Here is a 14,227-nt window from a genome sequence, read left to right on the forward strand (position 1 = left end):
CGTCTCCTTGCCTCTCGCCCTACCACTCCTGGCAGACGTCAGAGGCACTCTGCACGCCCCCAGCGGCACTCTTGACATGCCTGAGAACGCGTGCTTCATTTGCTCAGGGGACAAGAAACAGACTTTGTGCTTCCTTTTCCAGTTGGAGATTCACCTTTTACCTTCTTGCTTTCATTGCTGGCACGGCCGTCATAGCTGACGTGAGTACATTTCCTCCTAAATTTGAACGCGGGAAATGGTATTTCCCTTTTTTGCCCATCCTCTTGAACTTAATTGGCTCCTGTCTTTTTTACGCTTTGTCCCCTGAACTTGCAGAAACCTTGGTTCTACAACCTCAGGCTAGTTTGGGAAGGATACCCTACACAGGTGAGCTAAGTTTTTATGCTGTGACCTTTGCTTTTTTAATAAAATAAAATAAAATTGTGTATCTTCATATACATATAGAAACCTAAGGCGGTCATCACACAGCCTTTGGTGTTTTTTTTTGGGGGGGGGGGGAGTTGTAGTGCGGCGTCACCACCCTGGAGTTGCATGAAATGAGGGCGAGGGGAGGATTTAAAAGAGAAATGGCGGTTTTAAACGACAGCAGAGGTTTGAATAAAGCTGGGTGGGGGGGGACACAGAGTGTCTCTGAGGATGTGCAGAGAGCCTGACAGATTTGTGAGAATGTGGGCCTGATGAAGCTGCAAGGGGACAGCTTGGTGAGGTGTAAAAGAACGGGGTGGGGGTTGGCAATGGGGTAGGGGGGTTGGTGGGGGGAAGGCAGGGTTCGCAAGCAACTTGAGCAGGGACAACAGCCCTGTGTGTTCATGTGGTGCGTGCATTAGAAATTATATATACCCAACCTTTGGATTTACCTTTTTTTTTAAAAAAAAAAGAAAAAGAAAAATCTATAAGGGGGTGGTGGCAAAGAAAATATCTACAATACACCATGAAACAAGGAGCACAAAACTATAAACCGGGGGGGGGGGGGGGGGTAGTGAGATCAAGATGACCGAAATCTGCACCGGTGCAGTCAGCTGCTTTTAGATATTGTGAAACATCAGGCGGCAAAAAATGCTTTTAAATAAATGAAGCTTGCTGTCGAAGAAGGAACGACACAAAAGGAAAGGAGGGGTGAGGAGGGCAGAGGAAAAGCAAGCGCTCCAGAAGAACAGGAGAGGTGGTGGTCCCTTTGGTCTGATTCAGCGGGGCATTCCTTGTGTTCTTACACTTCCCTGGGATGGGGAGACCACAAAACTGGTGTTTTTTTTAATGTTGGCTGAGGACGCGGAACGATCTGGCTATATTTGAGGGGTTTTTCTCCCTCCCTCCCTCCTCCAGAACCTGCTGCCGTCCCAGTACTGGTATTACATGATTGAGCTTTCGTTTTACTGGTCCCTGTTGTTCAGCATCGCCTCGGACGTGAAGCGGAAGGTGAGTCGAAGGCTTGGCTCGCGGGGAGCGCAGGCGCTGCCTGACCTTCGCTGCTGGATTTGCAGTTGATCAGTAGAAGCTGATCTTCTTTTAGATTCAACAAAGTTAACAAAAAAATAATAATACATATCCGTAACGAGATACACATATTATCACTGCAGGTTGATGGCAGCATGAGGTTGAGCGTTATCATTAAACTTCCATGATAGCTAAAAAATGGGTGGGGGGTGTATGAAAGAACAATCAGATTTTAGAGTTGGAAGGGGCCCTGAGGGTCATCCAAACCAACCCCCTGCAACGGTGGTACTCAAGAGAGCTCTGCTGAATAATATTTATTATTTGTACCCCGCCCATCTGGCTGGATTTCCCCAGCCACTCTGGGCGGCTTCCAACAGAAATCAAATACAAAAATATCACACATTAAAAACTTCCCTAAAAAGTTTTTTAGGGAAGGCTTAAACCTGTTTGAAATCGAGACACAATATGAAAAATCAGTTTAAAGCAACTGGCGCTCTCAGAAACAGAACAGGTCTAAGTAAAGCGAGATAGCCACAGCCCAGAGTCGTCTGCGACTAGACCTAATGGTCAGGGGTCCCTTTACCTTGGTTTTCGAGTTCTCAAACCTTTTGGCTCCGGAACGCTGCAAACCCGGAAGTGACTGTTCCGGTTTCCGAATGTTCCTTTGGAAGCTGAACGTCCGACGGGGCTTCCGATTGGCTGCGGGAGCTTCCTGCAGCCAACCACAAGCCGCGCCTTGGTTTCCGAACATTTTGGAAGTCAGACGGACTTCCGGAACGGATTCCATTCGGCTTCCAAGGTGCCGCTGTATACTGCTTCTCTGACCATGAATTTTGAGCTCGGGAGAGGCTCAGGAGGACACCAAGTGTTAAACATTAACAAGCATTGCATTCGGTGTAGTTTTGAAAACTCAGTAACATATAAACAGACCAATAAAATAAGACTGGCATGAGTTTGGCCAAACAGTTTAAATCCAAACTCGTCTCAATTCAGAATTGAAAAAAACTGGTCTGTAGTAACAGTGATTTAAGTTGTTGTTGTTCAGTCGTTCAGTCGTGTCCCGACTCTTCGTGACCCCATGGACCAGAGCACGCCAGGCACCCCTATCCTCCACTGCCTCCCGCAGTTTGGCCAAACTCATGCCAGTCGCTTTGAGAACACTGTCCAACCATCTCATCCTCTGTCGTCCCCTTCTCCTTGTGCCCTCCATCTTTCCCAACATCAGGGTCTTTTCTAGGGAGTCTTCTCTTCTCATGAGGTGGCCAAAGTATTGGAGCCTCAACTTCAGGATCTGTCCTTCCAGTGAGCACTCAGGGCTGATTTCTTTAAGGATGGATAGGTATGATCTTCTTGCAGTCCATGGGACTCTCAAGCGTCTCCTCCAGCACCATAATTCAAAAGCATCAATTCTTCGGGAATCAGCCTTGTCAGTGGTCCAGCTCTCACTTCCATACATTACTACTGGGAAAACCATAGCTTTAACTATACGGACCTTTGTCGGCAAGGTGATGTCTTTGCTTTTTAAGATGCTGTCTAGGTTTGTCATTGCTTTTCTCCCAAGAAGCAGGCGTCTTCTAATTTCGTGACTGCTGTCACCATCTGCAGTGATCATGGAACCCAAGAAAGTGAAATCTCTCACTGCCTCCATTTCTTCCCCTTCTATTTGCCAGGAGGTGATGGGACCAGTGGCCATGATCTTAGTTTTTTTAATGTTGAGCTTCAGACCATATTTTGCGCTCTCCTCTTTCACCCTCATTAAAAGGTTCTTTAATTCCGGTTGGGGATTCATCCAGTCCAGCCTTTCGCATGATGAATTCTGCATATAAGTTAAATAAGCAGGGAGACAATATACAGCCTTGTTGTACTCCTTTCCCAATTTTGAACCAATCAGTTGTTCCATATCCAGTTCTAACTGTAGCTTCTTGTCCCACATAGAGATTTCTCAGGAGACAAATGAGGTGATCCGGCACTCCCATTTCTTTAAGAACTTGCCATAGTTTGCTGTGGTCGACACAGTCAAATGCTTTTGCGTAGTCAATGAAGCAGATTTCTGGGGAAATGGGTTTTTTCTGTTAATGCTTTGGCTGATTTTTGGTTTTGGGCAGGACTTCAAGGAACAGGTCATTCATCATGTAGCGACCATCGTCCTGATTAGCTTCTCCTGGTTCACCAACTACATCCGGGCCGGGACTCTCATCATGGCCTTGCATGACTCCTCAGACTTCTTGCTGGAGGTGAGGGATCGGGACCCATTCCTCCTCCCTCGCAGGGGTGTAACCCGGAGCTCAAGCCCAGAGGTCTGACTTGACTTAGGGGCTCTCCCCGTTCCGGGCACCTTGTGCTGCATGGGGTCGCTTCTTAAAAACACATAATTAAACGGCGGCATGTCCGGGAAGGGCTGTGGGGCTCAGTGGTTAGAGCACCCGCTTTGCATGCAGAAGGTCCCGGTAGCATTTCCAGGTAGGACTGGGAATATTCATAGAATCATAGAATCCTAGAGTTGGAAGAGACCCCAAGGGCCATCCAGTCCAACCCCCTGCCAAGCAGGAAACACCACCAAAGCATTCCTGACAGATGGCTGTCAAGCCTCCTCTTAAAGACCTCCAAAGAAGGAGACTCCACCACACTCCTTGGCAGCAAATTCCACTGTCGGACAGCTCTCACTGTCAGGAGTTCTTCCTAATGTTTAGGTGGCCTGAAACCCTTAAGAGAGCAGTTTGCTTCTATTTTGTTGGCCGCTTTCTACTCCCTGGTCTGTCCTCCCAAGCAGGCAAGAGGGGGGGGGACACTTAGGGGGTGGAACAGGTCCAGGGAAGCATGTGGTGTGGGGAGACCAGTGCCAGACTTATGTATAAGCTAAACAAGCTATAGCTTAGGGCCCCACTCTCTTGGGGGCCCCAAAAAAATTTAAAGGGGGGAAAAACTGGACGTGCATTTCCAAAATAAACTAATAAAATAAAACCTACGTACAGCAAGAGTGTTTTGTGTTGTGTAGGCTCCTATGATGTAAGTCGGGGGCCCCGCCTGCTAGCCTGCTCCCTAAAATATCCCTGGTTTGCTCATTCCTATATATAGGGTGCCTGCATTCTGCATGGACTTTTCAACAATTACTTTGATAAAATACATATTTTTGTTACGTGCAAATGGCCATGAATTACCATATATTCGACGCAAAAAAACAGCGACAATTTCTGGTTGGCAAAGGACAGCTAGATATATAAAGGGCCCCCTTGCCGTCAGTAGCTTAGGGCCTCATCAAACCTGAACCCAGCCCTGGGAGAGACCCCCGGGGGACAGGTAGAGGGACCCCCCATGGGCCGCATCCTGCCCACGAGAAGATGCTCCATTGCGCTCTTCATACCCAGAGCATCTTCCGTCTCTCCCTGAGCTCAGGGCTGCCTGAAAACGTTGCCTCCCCTCTTTCTGTGTCTCTGCAGTCGGCAAAAATGTTCAACTACGCAGGCTGGAAGAACATGTCCAACAACATCTTCATCGTCTTCGCCACCATCTTCATCGTCACGCGACTCATCATCCTTCCGTTCTGGTGAGAGTTACGTGCGCAGCGTGCGACTGAGGTTTACCTGTTGAATGTCTGCCTGTCGAGAAGCTGTTGGGAGAGAGAATGGGCGGCGGCGGCGGGGGGGAACAGAAGCACAAAAGTGTATAGAGTGGGAAAGGGACCCCCAACGGTCATCCAGTCCAACCCCCTGCGATACAGGAATCGCGGCTAATGACTACATGTGGGCCAGTTCATAGGGGAATATAATCTGCCAGTTGCTATTAGGCCACACCCATGCTGTTCCTTGAAAGGGCTTATAAAGCCCCTGGTTTACCCCCCAAAAGAACCCTGGGAATTGTAGTTTAAGGGCGCTGGGAATTGTAGCTCTGCGAAGGGGGTAAACTGCCAATGTGGTTTCCCCCCCAATCTAATTTGTCTTTATCTGATTCCATATGTTGAATTTTATAGGATCCTGCATTGCACCATGGTGTACCCCTTGGAAATGTACCCACCTTTCTTCGGCTACTATTTCTTCAACCTCATGATGGTGATTTTGCAGTCTCTGCACATATTTTGGGCGTACCTCATTATCCGGATGGCCCAGAAATTCATAACTGGAAAGGCAAGTTGGGTTTTGGGTTGTTTTTTTTTTTGTACCCTCCCCAAGTTCGTGTTTTGTCTGGTAGGAGGAGGTATAAGAGAAAACCAACTCAGAGGGCAACTCTGTTTAAAATATATTTATTGCTGTCCCACTTTTCCTCAAAGGGACTCGAGGTAGCTTACTAGCATGGTTCTCCGGCTTTCCGTATTCTCCACAACAACCCTGCAAGGTAGGCCAAGCTAAGAGACAGGGACTGCCCCCAGGACATATCCAGCGAGCTTCATGCCAAATGGAGATTTTGAACCCTGGTCTCCCTAACCCAGGGGTCGGCAACCTGCGGCCTGTAGGCCACTTTTGGCCTGTCATGGTTCCCGGACCGTCCGTGGGCCAGATTTAGAAAGCGATTGGGCCAGATCCGGCCTCCGGACCTTAGTTAGCCCACCCATGATTTATTTGTTGCTTGGAGCAATTACACCCAACTCTTCAGTCAAAAAGGCTCCTGCCCTGGGGGGGGAGTGGGGGTTGGTGGCGGCTTCCATACAATCAAGACAGTCCCTACCTGAAGGCCTAGTCTTAAAAAACTAAAACCAACAACATACAAGGGGAAAGGTACACGGAGGGATGAGGAAAAATCAAAACTCAAGCACGAATTTCTAAGAGCCAATACTCCTTTTTTGGTCATGCCCTAGTGGCAGTTTGAAGTCCCAATTTTGGGCTATGGGGTTCTGAATCACCTGACGCCATTACGGCATCAGGTGGATGGGCCTACCCACCTGTCAATATTTGGCCACGAGGCTAACCCTGACAAGGACCTGTCCTGTGGATCCGAAAAAGGCTCCCCGTCCCTCCTCTAGCCACTTTGCCACACTGGGATCGACATTTTACACCGAGGAGGAATTGAATCTGTCTCCCTGTGCCCTTAGACATTTTTTTAACCCTATTCTTGTCGTCATGAGGGCTAGCAACTTACTTTCATGTTTTCCTCTTCCTGGTAATGGAAGCTGTGCTGTCCAGGATGCTAGATTCTGCCGTGCCCAGAAGCAATTTCTGTGGGTCAGAACTTGGGATTTTATGTGGAAAAGATCTGCTGGATGGCTTATCCTCGACACTTCCGTTACGAGGAAAGCCGTTTTAGGCCGTGAGTGGCTTTTAATTGCCGCAGGCTGCCTGATCTCCTGTCAAATTGATTTTAAAAGCTGCTTGTAGGTTTTATTTTGTGCTGCTGCACTTTTAAGTTTCATTGCAAGCCCATCTCAAGCTGCATTCAGGAAAGGCAGGACATGAATAAATTACGGTGAATAAAAGTAACTGAAAAACAGCAACAGCACCCTTTGGAAAGGTAAATCAGATTCTGAATATTGGTTGAATATTTCCAGTTCCACCTCTCAAAGCGGGGATGCAAAGGGGGGTAGGGTTAATATCCAGAATTATGTACAGGTGTAACTCGAAAAATGAGAATATCGTGGAAAGGTTCATTTCTTTCAGCAATTCAACTTAAAAGGTGAAACTAATATATGAGATATCTCTCTTTGCACGTCATGAGTCTATGTCCAGCTTTTATTTGTTGTAATTGTGATGATTATGGCGTACAGCTGATGAGAACCCCAAATTAACAATCTCAGTTTTGGGGTTCTCATCAGCTGTACGCCATAACCATCACAATTATAACAAACAAAGGCTTGACACATCTCACTTTGCATGTCATGAGTCTAAACTCCAGTAGCTAATGAAAACAATTGCTTACATAAATGGACGATTTTCCACGATATTCTAATTTTTGGAGTTTCGCCTGTATTTAAGAAGTTATTTTCATTTCAAAAAGAAAAGGCTGTTCCACCAAGGTAGCTTGCAGAAAATAACAATAACCTTGCGGGGAACAGACAGCAGCTAAAAGCAGATGAATGGTTGTTAAAATCTCTGGTGGGTGGGTTGGAACAAGCATGGAACCTAAAAGATTTTAATGACTTGTGTTGGGGGCAAAGATTTTCCAAAACCAGGAGTGCCACCAGGGTCAAAAGACTCCCATCTCTTCATCCCGCTTAATTTCCTGCTCCGCTGCCACTGTCTCTTGGTCACACTTAACTTCCTGTTTTCCCTAAAAGCCCTACGTAGTGCCGTAGGGAAATAAAGTGTCCCAGTCGCTCTCGTTTCCTGATCTGGGTTTCTCTCCCCGTCCAGGTGGTGGAGGACGAGCGCAGCGATCGTGACGAGACGGACAACACCGGGGAGGAGGAGGAGGAGTTGGAAGAGGAGAGAGCTGCCTCAGTCGCCACCTCGGCAGCACCCACAAAGAACGGCCCCCTAAGCAACGGGCACCCGGTCTTGAACAATAACCACCGGATGAAAGCCGACTGATTGCTTGACGTCCATTTTCGGTACCCATGCAGCCTCTGCTTCCAGCTTTGCAGGGGTGCCCCCGTCTGCCGCCAGAGCCCAGATCTTTATTTTCATTTTTAAAGCCAAAAAAAAACTCTTCCTCCAGGGAGTTGCAGCCAGAAGCACAGCCCCCTGCCTCCCCACCAGCTCCTCTCTCCATCCTTGGACCCTCCCAAGTACCCGAAGTAGCGCCGGATTTATTTCAAGAGGGGACCCCGAGACACTCGCCGCTTTTCCTCGGGGCACAGTGAGCGGCCCATTTCTCCAGGCAGGAACTGCAAACGACGCTCATTTTTCTCTCCCAGGACCCTGAAAACCCCTCACGCGTTGCCCACCCAAAATCCCCCCACAAATTAGGCACCCAAGAAGGCGGGCAAGCAAAGAGCAACTTCTTCTCCCCACCATCTCCCCACCCCAGAAACGACGCACGTCCTTTTTCTTCCAAGCACACTCGGAAGGAACCAACACTTGCGGGGAAAGTACTCCACTTGTCAAGTTTCTAGTCCTCATCGAGGCCTCTCCCCTTTCCCTGTGCCAAAGGCCCTCCTGCTTGTAAACGTGTTAGGAAAGCTGGGCTCGGCCTCCTTTCCCCGACCCCCCAGATCTACTATATCTTACACCATGGGCCCAAATGTTTTCTTTCCACAAGTAATCCTTTTGTGTGTGTGTGGGAAAAGCAAATATTTTGGGTACAAGCGGGTGGGGTGTTGCAGAGAGTAAGGTTGGGGTTTCCGCCCCAGTCCCCCTTCGCCACTTATGAGGACAATCCCTGCGCCTTCGCTCTGTAAGAGTTGGGAAACGGAGTCAAGCAGGCGTCGCCGGTGCGGTGCTACGGTTCCCGTCCCCTTTGAGCACATCTACCCACTGTGTCTTGATACCTTTTTAAAAAACCAGGCCAGGAGTACACCACCGGTCCTGCCTTAACTCCAAAGCCTTTCGATATCCGTTTTTGGTTATCGTAGAAGCCATATTACTCCTTTGCAAAGACTGGCTCTGTTTTCTTAGCTGCAGCGAAACGAACGGTGAGAGGGGGATCGATATATACGTCTTCTGGTCCTCAAGGTATGCCCAGTGGGGAGGCCCCCCCCACTTGTAAGGCCCTGGAGTTTTGACCACTGCCTTTACCAACCCCCAGCCCAATAGGAAGAGGTTTTTAAATTGCAAAAAAGAGTAATTAAAGAAGTGATTGGATTATGGTGAGTCCACAGGGGAGGGAATCACAGGTAGAGGGTTTTATTTTTTGGAGATAAATGTTCAAATGAGATCATGGAGCAATTACTCACCTTTTTTCCTGGGTATTTTAGTTTGGGGGTGTGGGAGATGTTTCGGCAAGCTAATTCAGATAGGTCAGTGGTGCCAGCAGGCTGAAAACTCAGTGATGGTCTTTTTTTTTTTAAAAAAAAAAAAGCTTTCTCTAAACTGCACCACCTTCCTTTTGTAGAGAATTTAATTCAACGCACACACTACTTCACTTTATTCCCTTGCATTCCATCTCTTAGGAATGTAATACTTTCCTTTTGCCCCCAATTCCACGATCCTTTTCTCATCCTATTACAAAAAAAACCCACAGAGGTACACCCACTTTTCTGTAGCCTACTTGCCTTTTACCACTCCCAGAGGGGGAGACGCTGATTTTTGTTTTAATTTATTAGATACAGTTTTTCAAGCACCAAAACGAGAAAAAAAATCTTTTGCCTTCAGCTGGAATAAAACTCCAGAGAAAGACAGTTTTGAAAAATATCTGCTCTACCTGTAGGATCAAACTGCAATTACTCCTTCCCTAGCCTAGCCTTAGGGCATTTGGGGGGGGGGGCGGGCGGTAGGAGGAGGTTTACAAAAAGGACCATTAACCTATCTTCAGACCAAAATGTGTGCTCCTTTTTTTTAAAAGAAAAAAAAGTTAAAATATATTAAAACCTAAATAAGACTAATAAATTTCTGTTAAAAAATAATAATCTGGTGATATTGGATTACCTTTGGGAAAGTTCACACAACAAAGGGTGCTTTTAAATGGCACATCGGTGTTTCTAAACACTTCCAGCATAAATTAGTGGGGCAGTTCCTAACGCCAACCCTGCAAGGGGGGCATGCGGCCATTTGTTTTGGGAAATGGGGTGAGACGGGAGAAGCGAGAGAATTTACTCCTGGCGGAGTGAACCAGATTCAGTTGAATCATAGAATCATAGAGTTGGAAGAGACCCCAAGGGCCATCCAGTCCAACCCCCTGCCAAGCAGGAAACACCATCAAAGCATTCCTGACAGATGGCTGTCAAGCCTCCGCTTAAAGACCTCCAAAGAAGGAGACTCCACCACACTCCAACTCCAATGCATCCAACTTTCACCCACCCACCCCGGTCTCGGCTTCAGTAAGAAGCCACAGTACGTCAGGCTAAAGCGGAACTGTTCTCCCAAGGGCTAAAGACCTTAATGTCAGGGTTGAGCCGGGCGAGGAGGAGTGGTGGTGGCAGCCCCCCTCCCCACCCGGCAAGGCTGCACCCACGGAAGAATCTGGGGAAATGGAGGAGGAATTCATACCTGGAGAAGACTGGTGGCAGCACTCCTCAGAAGAGGAAGAATCAGATAGGGAAGTGGGAAGACCAGAACAGGAGGAGGAAGAAGTCGAGCCAGAATCAGGCCCTTGTGAGGAGAGGAACCGGCGGGCCCCCCTCCCCTCCCAGCTGTAGAACGTAGAGCTGAAAGACGTGGGGAACAATTGGAGGCAGCTGCAGCTCCTAAGAGACGTGGTTATGAGCCGGCTGCTTAAGGAAGACCGGCTGCTCCATTCACCAGCACCTGCAACTGCTGTGCTGGAGCGCCTGGTTGTTCTTGCTTGTCCTATTCCCGATTCCTGTGTTTGTGACTTCGGCTTCCTGACCCCTGGCTTGTTCTTGACCGCGGCTTCCTGATTCCTGGCTTGTACGTGACTTAGGATTCCCTGACTCCTGAACTCAACCGACTTCAGTTACTCCTGGCCCCTGTGCCAATGTCTGGCCTTGACTTGGACTGTTACTGACTTTGGCTTTTCCTGACCCCGGTACTGTTACCTGGCTTCGGCTGGATCCTGACCCGTACTGTTGGACCTTGGCTTTATCTGACTCTTGACTGCTGCTCTTCAGCCCGCCAACCTGTTGGCGTCCTAACACTTAAGAACCACAGTTCAAGAAGGATACTGACAAGCTGGGACGTGTCCAGAGGAGGGCAACCAAAATGGTCAAAGGCCTGGAAACGATGCCTTATGAGGAACGGCTTAGGGAGCTGGGTATGTTTAGCCTGGAGAAGAGAAGATTAAGGGGTGATATGATAGCCATGTTCAAATATGTAAAAGGATGTCATCTAGAGGAGGGAGAAAGGTTGTTTTCTGCTTCTCAAGAGAAGCGGACATGGAACAATGGATTCAAACTCCAAGAAAGAAGATTGCAACTAAACATTAGGAAGAACTTCCTGACAGTGAGAGCTGTTTGGCAGTGGAATTTGCTGCCCAGGAGTGTGGTGGAGTCTCCTTCTTTGGAGGTCTTTAAGTGGAGGCTTGACAGCCATCTGTCAGGAATGCTTTGATGGTGTTTCCTGCTTGGCAGGGGGTTGGACTGGATGGCCCTTGGGGTCTCTTCCAATTCTAGGATTCTAACTTAGAAATCAAGATAGACTTCCTCTGGATCAGGAGGCTCCATAAGAACACCAGACGAGCCCTGCAGCTGGATCAGGCCCAAAGGGGCCGATCCAGTCCAACATCCTGTAGCTAGCCAGATGCCCTGATGGGAAGCTCACGATCTGGACCTGAACACAGCAGCAAAACTACCCCCACATGCGATTCCCAGCAATTTGTATTGCTGCCGTTGGCACCTGTCTGTCTCCAAAGAGACAATGGGAGTGCGCTTCCGGGGCTGAAGTCAAACCGCCACGCTAGCAGCACCAGAGTGACCTCTGTGGGACGCAAACCTGGGCAGTGCGCATGGCGGTCCTGGGCCGCCCAGACGACAAGACCCCCCCCCCCAAGGAAAGCAGAGCAAGACATTTGACACCAGCTTGGTTGCTGGAGTTGTGGGAAGGAGGCACACAAGGCGACCTTAGAGACTCCACATTTGTGTAGGGTTTAGTCCAGGGGTCAGCAAACCTTTTCAGCAGGGGGCCGGTCCACTGTCCCTCAGACCTTCTTGGGGGCCGGACTACATTTTGAAGAAGAAAAAATAGATGCAAGAGCACCATGAGCCCCGGTGGCTGTTTACTTGTGTCTTGCGAGCAGCAGGGGCTGTCAGCGGTGGGCTCCAGAGAGGAGCTGCTTTAAATGGTGGCCGCTCGAGCACTGCTGCTGCTGGCACCAACAAAGCCCAGCCCCCTTCCTTCTCTAGGCAGGGCAGGGAGAAGCCAGGAGGAGGGAGGGAGGAGGTGCCACCATGTGAGGGAAAGAATGTGCATGTTGGCGATCCACGCGGCGATTCCCGGGCCATCCACAGGCCGGATCCAGAAGGCAAGTGGGAGGCATTTACTGCCTCCCAACAGTAGGGAAGGAGACCGTCTCGTCCATGAATTTGTCTTAATGTTTGAAAACCATCCACGTTCAGGGAGCCATCGCTGCATCAATCCCTGGCATCTCCAGGTGATCGCAGAGTTGGAAAGGATCCCGAGGATCGACTAGTCCAACCCCCTGCAATGCAGGAATCCGGCCCACAGCTGCCCCTGCGTGGGCTCGAACCACTAGCCTCGAACCACACTCGCCCACTGGGCCACAGAGATAATGGATTGCGGATACACGCCACGCCACCTTTCCGTCGTTTAAACCGCGCTCTGGGAAAAGCCAGCTTTTTTGATAAACACACACACACACAGAGCTCTCCCCCTCCTTCCAAGGGTCAGGTGGAAAGCCCCCCCCCCACGGGAGCTGTATTTGGGCCCTGATCCTGAATAATCCCTGGATCAGCAAACGAGATCGTTCCCCATAAAAACTTCCACGGTTTAAAATATATATATATATATATATATTTAAAAAAATAAAAGGTTCAGAAGCAGATCCTTCTTTTAAAATAAAGAGTAAACATGGTTTTATTGCTTTACGACGACAACAGGAGGAGGGGGTGGTCCTCTGCAAAACACCATACACAGAACCATGCCCTCGACAACATCCGACAACACGGGGCCAAAAATGGCTGAGCCCGCAAACAGAGAACGAGACGTGTGTGAGAAGTGGGTAAGGGTGGGTCCACTGGCCAAAAAGGGCTTTAACAAAAAAAAAAAAACACAACTCTTAAAAAAATTCATGAAATAGGTCCCCCTGCCTAAAAAAAGGGTGAGCAGCGGGAGAAAGAAATCTTACAACAAACGTCCACGGCATTCTATCGCACCACAACAGCACAGAAGTTCCTTGCCCTCCACGCTGCCAACTTCGTAGTTATAGTCCCAGGTAAGTTCGGTGCCGGCTCTGATCCTCCTGCAAGAAGGGAAGAGAGTTTTGCAATGGCAGCTTAGAATCGGAGAGACTCTCTGGGTGAACAGCACTGTCCCTCAACCTCTGCTCTCCCATCTGTAAAATGGGCATAACGGGACTTGTGAGACCATGTTGTTATCTAGAGTGCAGCTGCACTTGGCCGCTCAGAGTGGCTGGGGAAACTCACCCAGATGGGCGGGGTATAAATATTACTATTACTGCCCGCACCTCAAAAAAAGAGATTCTGTAGGGGAGCAAAAAGGTTCAGAAAAGGGCTACCAAAATGATGGAAGGGGAAGAAGCAATTGCCCCATTAAATAAAGAATACATTTGGGGCTTTTTTTCTGGTATCGGGGGTCAGCAAACTTTTCCAGCAGGGCGCCGGTCCACTGTCCCTCAGACCTTGTGGGGGGCCGGACTGTATTTTAGAAAAAAAAAATGAACAAATTCCTATGCCCCACAATTAACCCAGAGATGCATTTTAAATAAAAGGGCACATTCTACTCATGTAAAAACACGCTGATTCCCAGACTGTCTGCGGGCCGGATTTAGAAGGTGATTGGGCCGGATCCAGCCCCCAGGCCTTTGTTTGCCAACCCATGGTACAGGGGGGGGGGAGTGACTTGCTAGAATAGAGTGGGCACTTGAAAGTTTCCATCCCTCTCTCATGACACTAGAAGCTGAAGATTGGAAGAGTGAAGGCAGACAAAAGAAGGCACCTCTTTAGTTGGGACTGTGGAACTCCCTTTCACAGGAGGCAGGGCTGGCCAACTTTAAAAGAGGGACGTCGATGGTTGCTAGCCATCATGGCTGTGTGCTCTGCCCTTGCAGCCAGAGGCAGTAATGCTCCTCACTACTAACCATGGGCAAGTGGAATCCTGGGAACTGTAGTTCGTTG

The 14,227-nt window shown here is 48.9% G+C and overlaps 2 protein-coding genes across 6 annotated transcripts in view; one reads left to right on the top strand and one right to left on the bottom strand.

Moving 5' to 3' along the window:
* Positions 1–9,078, top strand: part of CERS2 (ceramide synthase 2) — a 45,879-nt gene extending 36,801 nt beyond the window's left edge. For all 3 annotated transcript variants that reach the window (XM_033174925.1, XM_033174926.1, XM_033174927.1), the window contains exons 5-11: positions 143–200; positions 316–366; positions 1,324–1,416; positions 3,540–3,668; positions 4,872–4,978; positions 5,402–5,555; positions 7,713–9,078. In XM_033174925.1, the coding sequence (XP_033030816.1) occupies positions 143–200; positions 316–366; positions 1,324–1,416; positions 3,540–3,668; positions 4,872–4,978; positions 5,402–5,555; positions 7,713–7,889 (769 nt within the window). In that variant the 3' untranslated portion in view covers positions 7,890–9,078. The remainder of the gene's footprint in view (positions 1–142; positions 201–315; positions 367–1,323; positions 1,417–3,539; positions 3,669–4,871; positions 4,979–5,401; positions 5,556–7,712) is intronic.
* Positions 9,079–13,172: 4,094 nt separating this feature from the next.
* SETDB1 (SET domain bifurcated histone lysine methyltransferase 1) overlaps positions 13,173–14,227 on the bottom strand; it is a 33,982-nt gene continuing 32,927 nt past the window's right edge. For 2 of the 3 annotated variants that reach the window (XM_033174514.1, XM_033174513.1), the window contains exon 22: positions 13,173–13,332. In XM_033174514.1, coding sequence (XP_033030405.1) covers positions 13,215–13,332 — 118 coding nt within the window. In that variant the 3' untranslated portion in view covers positions 13,173–13,214. The remainder of the gene's footprint in view (positions 13,333–14,227) is intronic. The other variant, XM_033174512.1, reaches the window with a different exon arrangement.

Source organism: Lacerta agilis, chromosome 17, assembly GCF_009819535.1.
Source record: "Lacerta agilis isolate rLacAgi1 chromosome 17, rLacAgi1.pri, whole genome shotgun sequence".
NCBI classification, from domain to species: Eukaryota; Metazoa; Chordata; class Lepidosauria; order Squamata; family Lacertidae; genus Lacerta; species Lacerta agilis.